The sequence below is a fragment of the Lissotriton helveticus genome, chromosome 8, assembly GCF_964261635.1.
Source record: "Lissotriton helveticus chromosome 8, aLisHel1.1, whole genome shotgun sequence".
Taxonomy (NCBI): domain Eukaryota; kingdom Metazoa; phylum Chordata; class Amphibia; order Caudata; family Salamandridae; genus Lissotriton; species Lissotriton helveticus.
Genome location: NC_136069.1, coordinates 164,291,563 through 164,314,773, shown reverse-complemented (window position 1 = coordinate 164,314,773; position 23,211 = coordinate 164,291,563). Strand labels below are relative to the sequence as shown.

Below are 23,211 nucleotides of genomic sequence, written 5' to 3'. Positions count from 1 at the left end.
TCTACGAAGCCATGGAAAGCCACAAAGGGTGGCTTTGCGTGCTCTCGTAGATATGATTTGGAGACCTCTGCCACCGGAGCGTCATTAAAAGTGACACTCCGGCAGCTCTTGGAAAAGCAGCCCAGCAGTATGGATAGGTATATTTTAGCAATGGCAATGCTTATGAATGTAAAGTTCAAACAGTTAAACGTGAGTTGTGAGAACGATAACAGATATCTGAAGAGTATTTAGTGGATACGGTGACATGAGTGGTCTACTTCTACTGTTCGAAGTCCTCAAGCAGTAAAACAGGGAGGTATATTCACAATATTTTGGCGTAGGGCAGTGCCTCAAGCCTTCCAGCTGTGCTGCCCTATGTCAAAAGAAATCGGCAGGAATGTGCCATACCTACAAGATACGTTGCATTCCTGTCCTTTCTGCCAGCACTGGTGCACAAACTGCAGCCGAGCACCAACGCAGGCACCCCACACCATGGTGCAACGTTGTCCGTGTTGTTGGTATGATTGTTTTTGTGCAGGAAGGGACCATAAAGAAACTAAATGAATGGAAAACTGGAAAGAATAAGTTGGAAGAATTAAAACGAACAGTGTAATTTGTTTGCCAGTTTAACTTTAGAAAGTAAAGTATTGAATTAATGAAAAAGCTTTCCTTCTCGTAACCCCCTTAAGGATTTGGTGCTCCACACCCTTTCCCATGCTGTAAGCACCACCTTTGATTCGATCTATCAGGCAGAGGCCCGTAAGTACAGATACATGTAGGAAAATCATAACAAATGTAAGGAATTCTATGTTTGTATTTAGAAAATCAGTGGCATCACATGTATAAATCACATGTGAACTAAAATCAATTCTCATGCTTTTTTACAAATTCACAATCTGTGAAACATAGAAAATATTTTTTAAATATTCAATATGAAATTACTTTACACAGTATGAACATTTTTATGGAGCCTCAAATATGAATGTCTAATAAGATCTTGCTTATATTCCTTCTTAAATCTGGCAAAATATGTGTACAATACTTTTCTCTGTATATATTTAATTTTATGATTAAATAAAAAAAAAGTAATTTAACTCAATCCAAAATACACCAAACAATCAACACAATGAAAGGCAGAAGACCCTTTTATTTCGCAAAGAACAAAATGCAAAGTGTGTTTCATTAAATTAACTATAAAAAAGGAACATATCTATTCCCTCCACGACAGCACTTAAACTAATTAACGACAGAAAGAAAAAGAAAAAAAAGAAACAATTGATTGAAGATCCCATTCTCTAATTGAAAAAAAGGAAAGCTATGTGAAAACATGACAAAGGACTTCTTCTTTGAATCAATGTTCCAGTTCGATCCACAAGTACGGTGACATTTTTTATTTTTTTTTTGCTTTTTATTTTCACTTTTATCTTTGAGCTGGTGTGATGAATTGTTCAATCAGAATAGCTGTATCCAGTCACCAAAATGCTTCGTAGAAATTCAGTAAAAACAGCAATTGCCGGTGAAGGTCAGAAACATGAGCTTTATTCTGCCCCCTCGCCAAAAATATAAAATTGATGTGCAGTCAGATAAAGCTCTCATATACCTTTTTGAGGGATTTGGGGAACAAGAAAATAATAACAAAAATAAATAAATAAATAAAAGCTAAAGTCTTTGCACTGTTCGTAAATTTCTCTTTTTTTATATATTTTGGCAATCTTCTTTTTTTTCTTTATAAATATTGGAATTCAGTAAAAAAGGTAGCTTTGATTTGGATTTTATTTTTTTATTTTGTAAGTATTTACAGCCACTGTCCGGTCATGCTCTTTTCGTTATACCAAGGTGTAGGATTTTGCGTATGGGTTGTTGGATTTTGAATGACCTCGGGAGTCCAGTAGGGATTCTTGGGAGCTACTCATTTTAGCCGCCTGTCCTAGCTCCGTCCCTTCCCGTGGAGGCAATGCTGCTGCCGCCGCGCCCGCTGCACCGGGCTGCCACGACGGTACCTCTCGTGTGGGAGGTGTTTCCATGGGTATTGGTTCCAGGACTGTGGGGCGTTTCATGGTTCGGCTTTTCTGCGGTTCTAAGCAGGCCTGCCCCGCTTCTCTGCTCGTGCTAGGATTTCCTCTGTTTAGTAAGAAGTCCATTCTGAGATACGGCGGCAAATGCATAAGTTCACCTGTTGGAAAAGAAAGAAAAAGATCACCTTTATTAGCTGAATGTTAGGAACACCCAACTCTTGGCTAGTTGAGTAATTGGCTATTATTGATCATTGATTCGGTAGAGAGAAGCAGTCAATCACTGAAGTCACTGGCAAAGAGAAGAATTTTAAGAGATCAATTACAATCCATCTAACCAACCATATTTGGAAATGACAGATCAATTACAATCCATCCAACCAACCATATTTGGAAATGACAGATCCATTACAATCCATCTAACCAACCATATTTGGAATTGACAGATCAATTACACTTATTCTAATCAACCATATTTTGAAATGAAGCAAGCTCCTTTACTGAACAAGGGAAGGAGGATCTGAGAGAGGAATGGAAAAGAAAATGCTAAAGAGATGTATTGGCTTAGGAGCATCAGTATGTATCAACGTTTGTCAAATTAAAATGCATTTCACTACAGGTATGCATGATAGCATTGAACAACCTCCCATTAGAACACAGCACCCTTGACAGAGAACATCTTTATTGCAGCAGGGGCAGGTGAGCCGCGAGAACAGAAACCAGGGGTGCACATATGTAGATACTGCTAGACAACAAACTATAGTTGGATGTTATCACTTCAAGTATTTACTTGTCTAGGCACAGGGAAAAGTAATTTGCCAGAGAAGGGATTAAAGCCAAGATCTTCAGGTTTCACGTGTAGCAAATTTGACACTGCACCAAGCTTCCTGCCTCACGCGGCGGTCGCGCTCTTAGCAGCGAAGAGCGCGACCGCTGCGTGAGGCAGGAAGCTACTCCCAGGCCAGCACAACGGCGATTCAATCCCGAACCCCAGCAGTAATTTGAGACTGGATGGGTCCCACTTGAACAACCTTCATTAATATATATATATAAAAATATATATATATCTTCTACTAAGCCTAAACCAAATTCCCAAGTTAAAATACTCACCTGGAACCAAGTAATTGATGTAGTGGTCCTCATACATCAATTAGCCATCCTTCTACACCCAAGTACTACACTGAAGGAACTAAGCCTACATAAAGTACTCCAGACACCACTTTTCTCCGATTCACTTCTTCAACTGCTCACACTGTCCTGATGATGATCTTGACTTAGAAAAGATTGAAACGTCGTCGACCCCCCAATGAAAATCCCTCATTGTACATACCGCTGTGGATTTCTTGTTATTTTTTGTGATATTTCGTGTAGCTTCACTTTCACTTAAGCCACGTTACGCACCTTTTTCACTCAGGTGAGCACCTGAACCAACCTATGATAAACTAACTTGTAATTGTACTGATTAAAAGTACACATGCTGCCCTACTTACCGTGCTCCCTAATTTATTTAGGTTCTAAAAATAATGTTTTCTTTTTACGTTACTTTCAGGCAACATTTTTGTGCTAGAAAATAAATCAAAGAGAAACATGTGGCGCAGGTTTGCATCACAACTTCTGTTTTTACTGTGTTTTACCCATAGGCATAGACAGAAAACAGCCGGTTTCCCTTTCTGTATTTATTTCTAAAAAATGTAAATACTAAAAATGCACTATTTTGAGTATCTATCCATGCATATTAAGAGCAAAAGGAGCGAAAAAACAGTTAATACAATTTACTAAAAAGTTTAAAAAGCTGCAAATCTACATGCGTGCTAATAGTGTGCTGCTAATGCTTGTTGAAGAGTGCATTGTTTAATTGTATATGACTATTTAGAACACTATTACCTAAAATACATCAAAGTCTACATTTATCAGTTAAGTGTAGAAATATACCATTTCTTTCACAGAATAAAACAAACACACGTATAAATGCCAATAAAATGAGAATAAATAAATATATATAGATAAACGTGAGTGGCAATGCCAACACTGTAAATACCATAAAACTAGGAGCCTTAATATATTGATGGAAACATTAAATATGCACTTATGTCTTATGCAGGTTTCACCTGTTTGGAAGGAAATCAGAGTTCAAGTGTTTTTGTGTTGTAGACACGCCTTTAGCAGGAAGGACACTTGTTTCCTTGTCCTTTGTGTTTCATTCACACCTTCCTGGCTGTAAACTGCGGTGTTCTCAAACCCACTAGGTTAAACTCCTGCCCTTCACAAAGTCATGGCTTTAGAGTCCAGGCTGTTCATTTCAAGGAGCTCCCTCCTTCTCACCGACATACCCAACCTAATTATCTGGAGTAGAGTCACCGGCTAATGTGAAGGTCAGCACAGTTTCCAGTAGCAAAGTTTTGTGAAGATTGCAATTTTTTACCTACCACAAAATCTGCAAAGATTGCACTTTCAACTAGGGCTTCTCTCAAGTGGATTTTTCCAAGGATTGCAAGATACTGTTCGCCTCATTGGCCCTCATTAAGAGTGGCACTATTTTATGTGTGGTATCTATCGCACAGGAACAAAATGACAGAATTTATGATAATTATCGCCTACTATGAGTTTTGCCCCTAAAATAGGCATAACACGCGGATTTTAGCACTTGTTGCACCAAAATCTGCATAACCTTGTATTTGCCAAGTATGTTTCCCTCAATAAATAATAGCAGGTTTGAACTACCAAACTTTTCCAGAGATACGATTCGTATTGCACACATGGCCTCATTTACAATATTCTGCTGCACTGCCGTGTGTCAATATAAAACAGCAGGAATTCTACAAGATATGCTGCATTACTGTCCTTTTCCCCTGCGCTGGCGCACAATGGGCTGCCATACGCCAATGCAGGCACCCTTGCGCCAAGGTGCAAGGGTGTCTGCGTTGTAGGGGTGATTGTTTTTGTGCAGGAAGGGATACGGGATCACGAGATGTGTTTTTCTCTTTCTATGTGTGGTGCATTAGAAAAAGGAAAAACAATAAAAAATAAAGGTATTTCACCCCGTTGTGCATCTCCTGGGAAGGGGTAGAAATCTGACGCATTCCCAGGTTTTCAAATTTTGTAAATGGATGTTGTGTGGGAACACAAACAGAAACACCCATTGAACACCCTTTTCACGCACAGTAATGTGCGGAAGGGAGCCTTATATACAGGCCATGAAAAGCCACGCAGGGTGGCTTTACGTGGCCTTGTAAATACAGTGCATCAAAAAAAGTGATTCACCAGTGGCGCAATGAGCTTGTAAATAAGCCCCTTTGTACCTAGTGTGATAAAAAGCCTACATTTCATGATTCCATATATGGAATAAAGATAATAGGAGCCAATGGCGTAACATTAACCCCTGCAGCCTCTGCCGTGTGAGGGTGGAGAGCTCCATTGACACCCCCCATACTGTGCACAGGTGGCAGGCCCCTGGCTTGAGAGCTCCTGATTGGGTCCGGGGATCCTCTTTGTGCTTTGCAGGCCACCCCCCCAAGATTAGTTACACCACTGATAAGAGTTACAGTACATATTGTAATTTATTTGGACATTTGTAATGAAGACCTTTGCAAAGTAAGAGTCATTCTAACAGAACTCAGCCAAGACGGAACATATATATATACAGAATATTTCCCTACAAGTTTAACCAAGCTTTCCTGTGTAAAATTGCATATGTCTGCATATTTATCTCTTGTAAGTTTACCTTTTGCAGAGTATTTCTGTGCACAATAAAATAGGGCAGAAACAGAACACTATGGCCCAATTAGAAGTTGGATGGAGCAGTGTTTCACCTGGGATACTGCACCCCCTAATAAATCTGGCCCGGTGTTCCTGCACTCAGGTTTCTCAAATGCGGGAATGCCCGGCCAGTTTCACTGGCTAGAAAATCTGGCTGGTAGGAGGCAGCTCGACCCCAGCCTCAGCTTTCCCTGACCGGCCTCAAACCAGCCTCCATTACCTTCTGATGGTGTCCAGAGCAACCCACCTCCATCTACCGCCACACAAAGCTCGCTGCTCCCATTTGCCTCCTTCTCAGACCAGATAGTTAATAGGACTGTTAATCCCCTTAGAAAAGGGCACACCTGAGCAATGTGGCCTGGAAGAAATATGTCTGCATGGTTAATCCATTTTAAGGATTTTGGGGGCGCCGGGCAAGACCTATTTTGATAGGGTGAGCAGAATTTTAAAGCCAAAAAACGGGACATTTCACAAAAATAGAAGAAGGACTACAATTTTACTTCGAGACGGTGCATAGAATGACAGCGCTCATCAGCAGAAAATTATATAACAAGCAGTAAGAACAGGGCTCGAGTCGGGGTACCACGCACGTGGACTGCGTCCCCCCACTTTTTTACTGGGAGCTTGATAACTGGAGCAAATGGAGCCACACATTCACGCTTTGGCCTCTCTGGGGTGAGATCGGAGCCCATTCAGAACGCTGCTCACGTGCTGGTTTCTCTGATACAATCGCATCTAAGGGGTGGGCGAGGGGAGGCAATGAGTCTGATGGTGACTTGACGTCACTTCCTGTCGTGACGTCAGCGTACCCCCACTTCTTTTTTTAGGACTTGTGTCCTGAGTAAGAACATACATAAAATGCAATGTTAAGCCTAGTAGCTTGCCTGTTAATGAAATTGCTTTCTTGAAACAACTGCTAACTATCCCTGCTTTGTAAAAATAAAAAAACACCTCCTTCCATTTTCAGTTGTCCCTCTTTAAAAACAGGGACATGAGCTAAATTTCTTGAAATCTGCCAGGACAGCTGGTGAAAAACGGGGACCGTCCTGGCAAATCTGGGACGCCTGGTCACCCTATATTTTGAGGGCCCGTGTAAAGAACAAATTTGAATGTTGCCCCTTTCCTGCTAATTCAAGTCCACGCAATGCCAAACAGAACTAAATCATATATCTAACATATAGGGATTGCATTTATGTGGTGAGAGAAAATGCCTCTTTAATGCACAGCCAGGCACTGCCTTCACATCTCACTCTTGCGTGTTCTTTTTCATCCCTACTTTCTACCTTTGTCACCGTCTTTCTCTTCCTCCTCCTTTCCCCCTTGTCTGTTTTTTTTCTCTCTCTTGCTCTGGATTAAAGTTGGTTGACGAACAATAAGGCGAGGGCCCAAAAATCAGTCGTGGTGACCCCCCACCTGCAACCAACGGCTCCAAATAAGCACTGGTTAATGCACTGCCCCACTCCTCTCCCTCCACAGCCACTCTCACCCCTCCGGCACAACTCATTGCTATCCGCGCCAACCCCCTCCCCTCCACCCATCCCCACTCAGTAAACATTTACTCCCACCACACACTCCCGCCTAGCACAGCCACACAAGGTGACCTTGGAGAGGCCGTGATGTTTCTTCTGCACCTACTTCAGCAGCGAGGCGCGACGTCCTCGTGTTCATTGTCCTTGTAGGAAGTACGGAGTGTTCTGTACAGCGCCGCATCCTGCTGAAGGTGGGGGTCGCGAGAGGGGACCGCGGGAGATGCGCGCGCGCCTCACGGTAAGGCAGGTTCTTTTAACCTGAATTACTTGGCATTGAGGAGGGATGGCAGAAAGCATGTTGTTCCCAATTATCTCTGACTGCCTCTTCTCCCTGAGCCAGAAGTGTATTCGCAAGCCGAAGATGGCAATACATGAAATTCTAGGATTGGCTGAAACGGGGTGTGCAAAGTTCATTTTTGAAAACCTTTTCACAGTTCTGTGGAAGCACGTTGTGCCTTTGCGAGCTGCTGTGTTTTGTGCTCTGCCAGTTCCACTTGAAAATACTGAAAACAATATATGTTACATATCTCCGTATTTATCAGTAACCAATTGCTCCTGCAGAAAACAGTCAAATTCTGATTGCACATTGATTTTCATATGTTTTACGCTGGTTTAGCGCCACAAAAGTGACCCAAGCTAGTGCAATTTTTTTTCCTATTTACTTTCAGCCAGAAAGTACCCTGTAAGTAGCGCAAAGCAGCGTGAAGCACTGCTTTGCGTTACTTTGCGCTGAGGGGACATTACATGGGCGTTCCCATGCAACTACCCATGCCTTTTGACGCAAAGCCATATTTACAAAGATTTGTAAACATGGTTTTGCACCAAAGGCCCTTCAAAGGAGGCGTTAGCAGGAGAAATTATTTCATTTCTCAGTGCTTTTCCGACTTCCCATGCGTGCTGCACACATGGAAAGTGGGAAAAGCTTTGCTTCGTTCCTTGCATAGTGTTTTGTGCAGGAAGGATACCCTTCCTGTACAAAACCTATGCTACACTCATGCACACACCCTAGCGCTCCGGCACTAAGGTGGGTGCATGGCCCACAGCAGCTGAAATCAGCGCCGGCGCAAGGGAAAGGGGAGGCCCTGTTATAGTGTAATATTACTAATATGCAGCACTACAAAAGGGATTTTACGGGTATTCCAGTATCAATGTGCAGTGAAAATGTTGTTTCCGTATATTAAACAATACAGCAAAACACAAGTGTGAGCATGCCTTACACAAGTCTTATAGTTATGAGGTTCACATAGTGTGTGTATGGACAGGCAGTGCTTGCTTACTTCAGAAATAACACTTAGGAACAGTCTGTACATGTAATTGTCTGTTGCTAACAGCAAGTTGCATAGTGGCACATAAATGCCATTAGCTATAAAGAGGGATTTGAACTGAGCATCCTTGGTAGCAGAGGGGGCTAACAGAGGGAATTTACAGGTTGTGGATGGATGATCCCGCATCTAAGAGTGAGTGCAAAGGAGTGGCCATGCTTTGTGCATGCGGTGAAGCAGGAAACGATTTTCTGTATAAATGAAGTGTTTGATTTTGAGACTGGGCTCTGCAGGGAGGAGAGGTGCAGGATAGTTCAGTGCCTCCAGGCTGCCCATGACAGCACCCTCCAGGGATGGTGTTTCATGGAAAGGGAGGCACTAAGTGGTAGCCTAAGGGCTAAACCTAAATCCAGTCACCCACCAATTTTCTTGGAGGGATGGTCTTGTTCTGTTAGAGGTATCGTGATACAAGAACCAAAGAAGGAAAGCAAATGGGCTAGCTCTCTTTGATGACCATAATGAACCCAAACTCATGGGCAAGATGTATGGTCAGTCCCATACCTAATTAGAGGGTGTATGCAATTCATCTCCATGGCAACCAGTCAGGAACAAGGAACAGTGTCCCAGTGTGAGTTGCATGGACAGCCTGATCCTACCTATTTCTTTTGAGAAGAAATACACTCACCTGTTGTACCCTCCGATCCAGACAGGTAACCCTGTGATTATGTTCCTTAGCCTCTAGATAGTAAGTAAGTAAGTTTATTTTGTATAAGTTAATAAAAACCTTTACAATATTTGCGTAAAACGATATGATGCATAAAAAATCCATATTTACAAATTTGAAAGCATAACTTTAAAAAACAGCTTATTCCTGGTCAATGTCATACAATAAAAAGCTAGGGTTTCGCGTATGCGATCAGGCATAAAATGTTCCTTTCTAGCTAATTAAGTATGCAAAACTTCAACAGTGTGACAATTCATTCAGTGTGCAATCTGAAATACTTGTTTTCTAGACTCTAGATAGAGTAGGCCAGGTTCAGAAGGCATCACGTGAGAGGAGAGGAAGACAACCTCAGCCTCAGGGGCAGATGGGAGGGCGGACAGTGCCTTTCAAATAAATGCCTAGTGTGATATCACCAGGGCTGATAAGTAAATGAAATGGGCCAATTGGGAGTAAGCCAATCTCACCATGTTTTAAGGAGAGAGTACAAGAACTTTAGCACTGGTTAGCAGTGGTGAACTGCACAGAGTGTTAAGGCCAGCAAAACAGAATGTTTGAAGGCAAACAATTAGAGGAGAACCATGCCAAGGATGCCAGGTCTAACACTGATCATTTAGTGATCATTCTAGCTCCCACAAACGCCACCAACAATAACACTCTCAAACATCTGCTTAAAGAATGCACTCTTTTGTCATGCATCCTCAGGCCATGTAATTCCAATTCTGCATGTGTGCCCTCTGTTGACAGACGATGGCGTTGGATTTCCTGGTGGTGAGGGGTAGCACTTTGTTGATCGGTGACACCTTACCAGTACTATTTGTGAACTAAGTGGTATGTCCTTCTGTGAGGAAGGCAGGGCTACTGGTGAATAGTATTGAATTCCCAAATTCATGAGAGAAACTGGACCTGTAAGCCATATGTGGCCTGTTTACACATGGCGCCTGTTTTATATTAACAAGTTGGTACACTATAAGGAAGGAATTGTGCCTAGAAACTGAACACATCAAGATTTAAATAGACTTACACAAACCCACACAGACTTACAAAAATTGTGGGTGTGGATGTCCTTCACCAACTGAGAAGGAAGATGCAAGGAAAAGATTACAGGACCAGGCAGCATGGAAACCTCTAAATACACAGTGGTAAATTGGCAGGAGGGAGGACAATTGCCAAAGCATGTCTTGGGAAAAGTGAATCCTTATTCATGGCTTGCCAACTTCATGTGAATGGTCACATGCCTTTCCAAACTCCCTTCACTATATCAGAATGGTAAAATAGTCGCAATCAGCCTTGAATACACAGGAGAGAAGGAACAGTGTGGGAAGCAACTTCCAGGGGATCTATGAAGCTAGAAAGTACCAGCCCGCATGACAGTAGATAAAAGTGTACAAAGAGATTATAAAAAAAGACATCAAAATTTGTCCTATACTTGGTACTGTACTATTAAACTGTATGTTTCAAATGAAATTACAGAGTTTGTACATAGGGAAGAATAATAAAATGAGTTGTGTTGGGAATTTGTAGAGCACACATTCAATAAAAACAACTTTGTTTTAAAGACCGGATGATATGGCGAAATGGGGGGAAATTTGGTCAACAAAGCTGGGCATAGAACAAGAATGCTTTAAAATATCATTAGAATTAGGGACGAACATTCTATGCTCTGCGTCACTACAAGCTCAGCATTATAAGACGTTGTACTGGCTTTATTATACCCCGGCTAAACTGGCACAATGGGGAGCGACAACTGGTATAAACTGCCCCAGGTGCACGAGCGTAGATGCAGATGCCATTCACATGTTTGTAAGATGTCCCAGTTTAGTCACAGTACTTAAAGAAATAGAAACGTTTCTACAAAGGGCACTAAAACTACGTGTTAATCTATCACCTGCGATTATTTTGCTAGGGGTAGATGGAAACAACGATGTTGAGACAGGGAATTATTTTATCTTCGTGGCCATGGCAGTGTATAGACTGTGTGTAACCACCGCATGGTTAGATCAAGCGGCGCCATCATCTCAACTATGGTTAGCTAGGTTGCTGAGCATATACAATTTAGAAAAAGCGATCTACTCCAGAAGTGGGAAAAGATTGAGGAAATTAGGTTTGGATATATGGGAAACAATAACGAAATGGAAGGAAGAAGGTTGATTTGTACAGGAAATGCATATGTACATAATTTTGTATCTAATTTGTATAAATCTGCATGTAAATAGTAAATGAGGTATAATAAGGTATAACTCCATAGAACACATATAGAAAGTATAATCGATGTAAATATGTATGTATAAGGATAGCGATTTCACCCAAATAAGGGGTAATGTATCATTTTGGTATTGGCATTTAGATAACGGTTTTTTTTTTTTTTTTTTTTTTTCTTATACTTTTTTTTGTTTTTTTTGTGTTTGTTTTGTTTGGATTTATTTCAAATGAAATGCATGGTGTAAAAATTGATAAGGGTAGGAAAAACTGTATTTTCTTTATTTGCTCCATGTCCCCTCTGTGCTCCAGAGGGTGGGAAAAATTTAAAAAATTTTGTGAATAAAAAGATTTAAAAAAAAAAAAAAAAAAAAACAACTTTGTTTTAGGGCTGGAGGGTTAGATGCGGTAGCTAAAGTCCTGGCAGATGGGAGTCCCACAGCCTGGATGCTAGTATGCAGAATATCATCTGCCCACGCGATAACACTTGAATTTAGTGTTGAGTGTTAGAAGGTATGAATTTGTACTGAGGGTCTTACAATTTGATAGGGTACTAGCTTCTCAAACAAAAAAAGAGCTGGCCCATCATGATAAAAGCTTCAAGGGTCAAAGCACAAAACTTCAAACCTGAATCTCTTTGTTGTTAAAGCCAATGAAGCGTCTTTCATGCCTCAGAGACATGATGGGATTTTCTCAGGCTCTATACTGGTCTCACAGCCGTATTTTAAATCCTGTATAATCTTTATATATAGATAGATGAGAGCCATATCTAGCCCTGTTGCAAGGAACGTGTTTGCCAAGAGAACATGTTGATCTAGTGGAAAAAAACCTGAAATTGGTACTTTTACAGGCGGAGATGGCAGAACCAGGGGGAAACTACTGTACTAATGTGCTCTCTTAATAGTATTGCTTTGTCTAATTTGAATGCTACATTTGTAATTTAATTTGTAGGGAGTGAAGAGGAGGAGTGGTCTTCTAAATTGCTGCAGAGTAGACTGGGTCCCACAGTCAGGACGTGATATCGGGGTAGGTAGCGGCAGCAGCAGCTGGCCTGTGCTTTGCTACCCCTGGCAATGTGCTTGCTACCAACGACCTCAGAGGTCATGAGGCCAGCATCAGGACCAGGAAGTACTCATAGCTCCATCAGCCCTGTCTCCTTCCACCAGTTGTCACTTATTGCCCTCTTTCTAGCTCTCAGAAGCACTTGGACCAGGGGGGTGGGTTGTTGCTATGATGTCATCAAGGGTCAAAGGGTGCAGGATGCCACTTGCATTACGCCAGACAGTTTGAACAATCAACGCGTTGTCTCACTGCATCCTATTAAAAGTACCTCAGTATATTTTTCCACACAAATGAGAAAAGAAACACCTGGCTGTGGCCAAAGAAGAGACTGATTACACAGCTATTTAATGTTTTTAGGTCGAGCCTGGGCAGCGCATGCGCTGCTCTGCGATTCATGCTGTATTGAGGTAGAGACTTGACGCTCCACCCACTCTCTGCCCATATTTTTCATTGGCTTGTGTTATTGCCCACTGTAAACTGTGGCTGTTCATTGGTCAAAAGGTTTAGTAGTCCCTCCGTAGTACTGCCTTATCTCATTTTGTAACCTCCCATGGCCACACCCCCTGTTAAGTGCGTTGTTGCTCAGTAGGTTTTAATTACAGCCTCCAAGAGCACTATTTTCTCAAATGCTTGTTACTTTCATGCAATGGCGTTGTAGCAGAGCAGTGAAGGTAGGCCGCGTACTTCCAATAGTACATTGTATGTGAGCAGCAGCCAAGCTAGCATTCACCAACTGGCTTTAGAAATAGGAGCCCCCCTGGGTTGTGGTCTCAGGTTTCTGTAGTAAATGCCTTTGGCCTCCTAACATGGCTCCTAACGGGGGCGCGATGCCGCTGCGTGGTCTAGAGTTCTCTGCTAAGCTTCACAAAGTTTGTCAGGCGCTGCAGTGCCTTTGATACTCTTAATTAACTCTTTTCAATGGCGCGCGCATCTTATTAGCAATGAATGTAAACCTTTCAACCGAGAAAGTCCTACAGAAAAGCACGCTTATTAATTCATGTGCTTATACCTAATTAGTTTCAACAACACCAATTGTTCAGATAAGGCTTTAGAAATGGGGAAACAGCAGAGACAGATTCTGATGACAAATAAAATATTTTCTTAATAATAACTTGCCATTTTTTGAACTTTTTCTTTTTTTGTGGGACACATGCTACAATGTAAGACTACACAAAAGATCTATCATGCAATACTAAACAGCAAAGATGTACGTAATGTGAGGCATCAATTGCACATAAAAGGGTATTCTACGCAATGGACAGTCATTTGTTTACATGTATGTAGCTAGAACAATGATTCCTATTTTGCAGCCCTGGTGTAAATTTCTGAGCTGTCCTTTTGCCATAGTGTTGCAGCTTTACTTTTGTGTCCTGTGTGTTGTTGTTTTTTTGTGTACATTATAAGGATGGCATAGTGTGCCGTGCTTTTCCCTATTGCCAAATAGAAGGTATCACATATCTAGGGATCCTTGAAGCTGTGTGTATGCATGTTCTCACAAGTGCATGTGTGTGCGCTTATGAATGCATGTGCATGTGCACAGGGGCGGCTCTAGGCTCATGGCGGCCCTGGGCAGGGAGCGTAGGTAGGGGGCCCCCCGGAGGAACAGGTTTGGAGGCCCCCGGACGAACGCAGGAGCGGAGTCCAGTGCAGAGGGCGGGGTGGGGGGAAGGGGGTCAGGGTGTTTGGAAGTGGAACAAAGCCGGAGTCCGCCAAATCCCTGCCAGGGGCCATCACACAAATATGTATGCATCCTCAGAGGATTATTATATTAAGGATATATATTGGCCTGGCAGCCCCTGGGGTTTGGTGGCCCTGTGCAGGTGCACAGCTTGCACATGCCTAAGGCTGCCTCTGCACGTGCACATACAAGTGTGGGTGCATGTGTGTCTTTCGATGGAGAGTTGGGCCAGTTAAGGAAGAGGGGTTGAGGAGAGAAACTATCGCGTCCCTTGTTAGGTATGCACACCAGTACAGGTCTTCAACATAGACTGATACATAACACATGAAACATGAGTTTACCATTCTGGGTATCCTGTTAGCCCCAAGAAGAAATGTACTGATCTCTCTTCAGTTTCCCAGTTCAGAAACTGATACAGATGTTGAGCAGTTGCAGAAACAGCTTTTTTCAGGGGGGGGGGGGGATCATTGTGACATGGGCAAATGGTAACTTTGCATTTCTAGAGGATGACCAATAGAGAGCCATATGTTTAATTCAGTCCATTAGGTCTCGCCTAGGCATGCTGTATTCAGCATATGTGCATAAAGCTCAGCCCACTTTCCCCCATCTTTTTGATTGGCTACTGTCCCTGTCCTTTGTAAAATGGTGGCTTTGCATTGGTCAATGGGATTAGTAGTCCCTCCTTAGTACCGTCTTGCCTCTTCTTGTAACGTCGCATGAGGACACCCCCTATTACATGTGTTGTTACTCCCTAGGTTTTAATTACAGCCTCAAGGCACTATTTTCTTAAAAGGCTTCAGGCAAGACACAAACTTGGTCCTAAGCTAGGCTGGTAGTGGTTAATTCGCACACTAGAACATCTCACATTTATATGAGACATCTATAAATTTCCCTACATCAGCTCCACACAGAGTAAAACCTTATTCGAAATTAATGTAATAATTCTTTTGTCACATTTCAAAGCTACTAATTGTATATGTGGACCTAGCTATTTGAATGTGCTCATAGTACTGCCTTGCATGCAATGCACTATGGGTAGGGTGGATTTACCCCATCTTCTGCAGGGTGCAGTACCATAAGTGACCAAAAGAGGTCTGCAGTGCTGATGCCTTGTTCACTGGGGACCTCTAGGAGCAGCTTGAGGAACTGCACAGAGACATGCAGTGCTGGTGCCTTGCTCACTAGGGACCTCTAGGAGCAGCTTGTGGTACTGCACCGAGACATGCAGTGGTGATGTCTTGCTCACTAGGGACCTATAGGAGCAGTTTGCGGTACTGCACCGAGACATGCAGTGCTGTTGCCTTGCTCACTAGGGACCTCTAGGAGCAGCTTCGGGTACTGCATCGAGACATGCAGTGCTGGTGCCTTGCTCACTAGGGACCTCTAGGAGCAGCTTACGGTACTGCACTGAGACATATAATGCCAGTGCATTGCTCACTAGAGACCTCTAGTAGCAGCTTGCAGCACTGCACTGAGACATTCGATGCTGGCTCCTTTCTCACTACGCAAGCATTTGCAGTGCACTAGGTCTCATATTACTGAAAGTATGAACTATTGGTATTGCATTATTTTTTACAACGCCAATACCTCAAACTATCAGTAAGGCGAGACCTTTTGCATTGCAAATGCTTATTTGGGTTGCTCGTTCTACCTCATGTGACATGAATATATAAACATTGCATACTTTGTGTGGCTGTTTGCAGGTGGTGGGTACCAGCACTTATTTTTCGGGATCAGGGCACATTTTTCAACATCAGGAGTTCATTTAGAGCAAGAGAAAGACAAAAAAAGACAGACTAAAGTAGGAAGCGAAAGATAGGAATACAGTAGCAACGGGAAAAAGCAGGGATGAGAGAGAACCTGCAAGAAAGAGATGAAGAGACAAATATAGGTTTGTGGAAGAAAGAGGCACGAGGTGGAATCAATACTACACAACCATTGTATTTGGCAAACCCTGTATTTAAACACAAAGGTACAGGACAGTGAAAATAGGGAACAACAATTTTTATTCCATGTTGGCTACCCTAGGGTATAGAACCAGATCCAGCTTTTCTTGATAAAGAAACCTCACCCACGGAATGTGGCATGCTTCATCATCAGCTTCCTACCCACCCTGGTAAGATGATACTACCAGGGCAGACTCAACCTCCAGCTGTGAGGGAGTTCTTAGAGAAAGTATGATATCAGGATAGAGCGGGGAACCAGATACTAAAAATACCTTAGAATAAACCTGTGGGAATTCCCTTTTGAGGGGTTTACTCTAGTTTAACATAAATCTTTAAAACAAAAAGGGGGATGCTTTATGGGTCCAATGACCAATACATCCAATTTATTGCTGACATGTTTCTGCCCCTAACTGACAGCCTATGAAAGGTGCAGAGCATTCATCAGGGCAATTATGTAGGATCTCTATAAAATTAGTGAGCACATCTGCATGCAGGCGAATGAAGGATTGCATATCTTCACCATGGCAGGGTGCTAGCCTGACTGTGGCCTGATACTTACAACACGATCAGGACCTGGTCAAGCACTTCCTGTTGTCACAAATTCACCGAGGAAACTGCCTGATAATGATAATATCATCTACAAATGCAGAAGGGAGCATTACCGTTGTCGTGGGCTGGACTTCTCGCCCACTTCTTTCATTTGTATCCTGAGATTGGTTCTCTGCATCTCCCACAACTTACCGTAGGCCACTTTTTTTGTGTGTTTGTGCTGCAAAAAGTTTGCAAGTTCTTACCATATTTAATAATGGGGTTAGGAAGCTGCTGGGCCCAGAGCAGGCTGCTACTAATGCCATTACAATACACTTGTACCGCAGACAATGGGGACCTGTGTTGTTAGCCTGTGCTGATAGCTGGCCCACAGTGTGCCACACTAGCTCCCTTCAGCCCTCTTTTATTTATGATGGTTTTGAGGCCTGCAAATATATTGGTGCTATACGTTATATGAGTACTATGTTATATACTATATTGGTGCTATGTACATGAACCTGTTGATGACTTACGCTCCAACTATGCCCGCTACCTCATACCTGTACTATAGGTTATATGGGTACTATGTTATATACTATACTGGTGCTATGTACATGAACCTGGTGATGACTTACGCTCCAACTATGCCTGCTACCTCATACCTGTACTATACGTTATATTGGTACTATGTTATATACTGTATTGGTGCTATGTACATGATCATGTTGAGCTACCTCCCCACTATGCCCCCTTGTTCCCCTGCCCTCCACCTGCCTTTGTAAAGCGCTCTGTTATCTGCAAAGATCTTGTTCGCGCTATATAAAACTCTCAAAATAAATAAATAAATAAATAAATAATGTGCAGTAGCTTTACAAAATAACAGACGATATGAAGGAAATAGGCAGGAAATTGACAAACCACCAAAAATCTTAGCAGAATTAAGAAATGATTACTTTCCACTGGAAGAAGGCACTGTTCATTTGGCCTGTCCCTATCAGCAGGGAATATCTTACTGAAGAAATGGAATCCTCATGTGCATTTCAGCCCAGGATGCATCTTGATGGGGTTTTCTGGCAGCGCCTGTTGTATGCACCTGCCGGGCGTAAAGTCAAGAAATTTAACCCGATAATTCACCGTATGAGTGCTGTATTTTCACACAACACAGCTCAGAAACAGAAAGAGGTAAACCCCGCTCCTGATTCTGAGCTGTACTATCTGATAATATACCACTAACTCAGGGAAATTATGGGTTAAATTAATACACGTTATGCCATGAAGGCGCATAAAACCCTAATGCTGCCCGCGGATCACGCAGAGAGCCACCTAAAAGGGTGCCACCTTAGTGCCTCTGAGGCACACTGCAACCCCTCTACTTGAGGGCACCTCATGGAGGAGCCCTCCAGCCCTGTGCGCCGTCCGTGTCACTTCCGGTGTGCAGAGGGTAGGGGCAAGGCACTGGACATGCCGTCTCCTGCCCTACCGCATACCCAGTGTGTCGGCTGGTGAGCATGGTTAGGTATGGCTGTTTAATGTTTTTTAATTTGTGTTGCAGGTGGAGTTACAGGGCAATCCGGAGGTGGAAGGGTATGGAAGGGTACCACTTCAGGAGCACAATAGGGGTGACTGTGCCAATCCCTATGAGACTTTTCGGCAGGACCCTGGATAAAGAATCATCGGCGCCCCGCTAGTCCTTTGGGCGGTTGGCCTGTGCAACCGGACGCTTGGCTTGCAACGCTCCGCATCAGAAAGGGCGTAAGTAAAGTGGTAGATCAGTGGTTCACAGTAGTCAAGGGGGGAATCACCTCATAACTGGTAGCACCTATTGGTTTGGCCATGGTGCAATTTGACTCTTCAGGCGGGCAGGGCAGCATAGGTCAGTCACCGCTGCCTGCCCTTGGATTCCCCGTTAAATTAACCCACCACGTTGGCATGCTTTTGTATGGAATAAACTTGCAGAAAACTTTCCCCATCAAAACTGTGTTGTGTGATTTATTTATTCCAATTGCATGCTAGGTTCTGCAAAGGTGGCGAGGATTGCCTATATAGGCACTATGCGCCTTCCTCCGCACTGAGCCACAAAAGTCCATCATGATACGGTTTTTCCAACTTCTGCTTTTTAAGCGAAATGAATTCTGGGTCTTGTGGGGATAATTTGATGTATGAAAGTATATTGCAGCACCTTCCAAACAATTTGTCGCAGCCAATGTTCATTTTATGCATACTGCAGCAAAGGTTTGTATTTTAGAGAAATGTAGTCTCCCCTGCGCAAAGAGTGGCCATCTGTTCAGCCAGGTGATATGGCTGCTTAGAGGTTTGCTGATTTTTGCGGCAGCATAAAATGGAAAAAGGCACCACTGGAATTCTAGGCTGAGATCAATGAGTTTCAATTTAATGTACTTTGATCAATTCTCTGTTCACTATTTTTTTATATATTAACCTTTGTAACAGTTGCATCACATATTTCACGATATTCAAGTATTTCTTGTAAATACTGCTAATCTCTTTAGTAAATGTTTTTTTTTTACTGTATTTATGTTCCAGAGTCCTATTCTGCACTGGTAACGTTCACAATAGAAAGAGAAGGCAGACTAAGAATATCACAAAACAAATGATCAGCAGCGCGCAATTCTGAATTGCTTCCGGGCAATTGCACAAAAATATTTGCACTACCGACCTGTTCATTTGCACGGTATAATTAGACCAAAAATAAATTCTGCACCAGCTCGTCGGTGCAAATGTTGCAATGAGACTGGTAGAAAACTGCCCAACAAAAGTGCAAACAAGCTTGCGAGTAGTGCACAATTCCTCAGCAATAGGGCAATTTACGTGATATGCATAAAGATCTACAACACTGCTTCACACAAAGGCCTAAATGAACCACACCACAAAATAAAGACAAGCGTAAAGCACCAATAAATGAAAAGGCTGAAAGTTGGAACAAGTGAAGATAATGCGAATAAACTCACACTCATAAGGAGAAGCGGCAAGGCATCGGGTTTTAATACAAAACATATACTCAAAACAGGTGAAAGGTATGAGACGAGAGAGACACAGACATTAAGACAGCTGGACGAAAGAAATGAGAGATTCTGATTGCACTATTACTATAAACCATGGTCATTATTTTCACAACTGAAATGAGTGGTGTATGGCATTCCTATATATGCTAATTTTCCAGAATTAAATCAGTAGTGGGGCAAGTGAGGCTAACATTACTCGTGACAATGTTGTGCCCCACACACTTCGGGGCAGATTTATGAGGCCCTTGCGCCACGTTTACGCTGCTGTTGCGTCACGCAAGGCGGCGTAAACGTGGCGCATCCCTACGAGGCATTTACAACGTGACGCATCTATGGAGATGCGTCACGGTGTAAGGCCCTGCGCCACATGAAACCTGCGTCAGGTTTCAGGTAGGCGTTCCGGTGCAGGGGGGGGCGTTCCGTCGCAGGAACGCCCCTGGAAAGTGACTCAGTGAAATCTACAAGATTTCACTGAGTCACTTTCTACGTCAATTCCTTACGCCTGCTTAAAGCAGGCGTAAGGGTGATGCACCATGCAATGTAGGGGTGGCCCCTGTGCATTGCAGGAGTCATGTCGCACTTGCGACATGACTCCAGCAATGCGCCGCCCGTATGCCGAAAGATAGATGCGTCACGCATCTTCCCTGCCTTGCACCATGGTGTGCCGCATTGTAAATGCGGCGCACCATGGGTGGCGCACTGTGGCGCACAATAACTGGCGCATCCCTGGGGATGCGCCAGTTAACGTAAATCTGCCCCTTCAAATGTAGCATCAGCAACCATTCCGTGTGACATCATTGTGCTGGTAGCGCGCCCTTTTATAGTATAAGGAAAGCTTTTATAAGTCAAGCTTCCTAGATGCATACATGAGTGTCTTACACTCGCGTCTGAAAGGTATTACTTCCGGGTCACGCCTGCATGAACCATCAGCTCCAGTCTTAATCCCGAGAGCGTGGCCACACAAGAACACTCTACAGCACTTAGAATGAAAAGTTCAGAGCAGAAGACATCAGAAATAAAGAAAGCATGCAAACAACTCTAGCACTGTGACTCTGACCTCGGAATATAAATATGTTCTTGGCCCACTGGAGTTTAAAAATAGCACTACAAATATAACCACGCTTAAACAAGGCAGGTCTGTACAGATGAGAGTGTGTTTATGCCATCTCTTGTGTAATGGAAAGCCCACGTAAGGGGAGACGGGAATTGTGAAGGGCCCAACGCCAAACTGTTTAAGGCCCAGTGCCAAACATGCAAAATATATGCCAGAAAAGCTTTCTGGCATTAACGTTACCGTCAGCACCTTTCTGATAATGTTTGAACTTTTCTATGAGTTTTGGGAAATAACCAGTAGAATCGTTGTTTCTACCACTATTTCTGCAAATAATTTAATTGTCAGTAAAAGGATGCACAAAGCGCCATAGCTTACTCTTAAAATTAATGGTGTGAGATTACCGTAATGATTCTTTTTAATTTCCGCAAATGTACGTAATGGTACAGAAGACTACAAATATTCTGTCCTGATCATCAAACATTTTTTCCTTTCCACTTAGTTAGCATAATGCTTGGCATGAGCACAAAGACAACAATCACTGTCAATAAAATTACTAAAGGTAACCACCTTTGTGTCAAAGTAGGTTTCGTTGGGTCGATGTGACGCCAGCGAACATTGGCTTCCATGCAGGAGTTGTTAAGGCAGAGCTCAGTTCTTTTAATGGCCTCTCTTCATTGGGTAGTAAACGTTTTTCCCATCCGTCCATAATTCGGGAGCTTCTTGTGCCCTAACGTGAAGTTTAATAACCATTTTTTGCTGACCCAGGAGATAATTCTCTTTTTGCTCTGATCTCTTTACTGGATAATTCGTACCAGACTTTGATGCTCTTTCAAGGTATGGGGCTATGTGAAGGCTGGATGTGAAGAAGTTGCAGTATTGTAAAGCTATCTCCATGGATCTATAGATACCCAGATGTGTATGTAGAGCTTCTGTAAATAGTATACTTTGCCCACATTAATGCACCACCTATCAACTTCTACATCACTGTCCCATGCTCATTGATCCCTAAATAAGATCAGTAATTGAACTTGTGTTGAGTTTAATGCAGCTCTGGCTTGTCTTTAACGACACTGAAGAGGGACATGGTGGAACCCTTATTTCGTGGATTTAAACCACAGTAGAAAGAGTGTGTTACTCCATCACCTGCAACATAAAGTTTTCTACGGCACAATGCAAACATCTGTGCTACCCCGCGGATCTATGCTATGCTGTGGCTCGGGTGGGACTGACCTCATTAGCTGCTGGCCAGATGCTAAAAACAGGGCTATCACTCAGCCTTTAGTACTTCTGCCAATAATGTTTGCCACTCTCTAAAGCCACCAGGGAGAGATTCATTAATCAAGATTGAAGATCCTATGCACACCATCCTTACCTCTATTAGTGAGGGAATAATCCGGCAATGGATCACACTAACACTCACCCAATACCAGACTGTAAATCATAATGGATTCTAGATTTGAAGCACGTAGTCTTGGACCATTTCTCGATCTTAGTTAAACTTTAGCCACAATGTGAAAATTCACCTTCATGCTTCTCTGAAAGATGTGCCTGGTGTCGCTTAGCTGGGTGCCCAAAGATTATAGGAGACTTTGAAAATATAACATGACTCTAATCTGCAAGTACAATTATACATTTCAGGATAATGAAAGATTCTGCTCTTAAGTCATATCCCATATAACTTCTGGATCTGCCATCCATGTTAAATGAATAAGAGGTGCATCAGTAGTACAGTTACGTTAAATTTAATTTCAAGGTATCTTTAACTAGGAACAAACATTTTATTTATTCTGACTTCTCATCTGGAGGCCAACGTTACACTTTCAACTGCATTGTTTCAGCAAATGGCAATATATTGAGAGGCACTTCGTAGCTGCCAAGTTTCCCAGGTCCATGCATGTTGTGTACTCCAGTTCAGTTTTTTCTTTGAATTCTGGGACTTGTAGTCCTGTTTTATAATGGAATAAACATAAATAAAAGTCCTAGAATTCAAACAAAAACGCTGGACTGGATCAACACACCACGGATGAACCTCAGACGCTTGGCAGGGCTGGCAGTGAGGAGGCAGGTCCCTAAAGTATTTCTCAGCTGGAAGGATCTAAAGCTGCATCTTAATGCAACACTGATGGTTTCCACTACAGGAACATTCAGTGACAACAGGAGATGGTGACATCATTTGATGGGTATCAAGAACATGTGTCTTGTCCACTCAGAGGGATCTAAGAAATATCATTAAACAGTGTGAGCAAAAAGAATGTTTTTCATCCAAACGGTGTGACACATTTAGCCGGGTAAGTAAGTACCAAATGCCAGGATATTTTCTACTGAAGCGCGCCAAAGCATGAAATGCTCTTAACACAACCTTGATGGGACAAATACTATTGCAAATGTCATAAATATTCTTAAAGATGAGATTGCGTATCATCATATTACCGGTAACAATATGAAAGAGAAAACTATGAATTTAT

General features: G+C 42.7%; 1 protein-coding gene across 1 annotated transcript in view; it reads right to left on the bottom strand.

Annotated features, from left to right (window-relative positions):
* Nucleotides 1–1,106: 1,106 nt before the first annotated feature.
* Nucleotides 1,107–23,211, bottom strand: part of DSCAM (DS cell adhesion molecule) — a 959,122-nt gene continuing 937,017 nt past the window's right edge. The window contains exon 33 of the mRNA XM_078656818.1: nucleotides 1,107–2,152. Coding sequence (XP_078512944.1) covers nucleotides 1,806–2,152 — 347 coding nt within the window. The 3' untranslated portion in view covers nucleotides 1,107–1,805. The remainder of the gene's footprint in view (nucleotides 2,153–23,211) is intronic.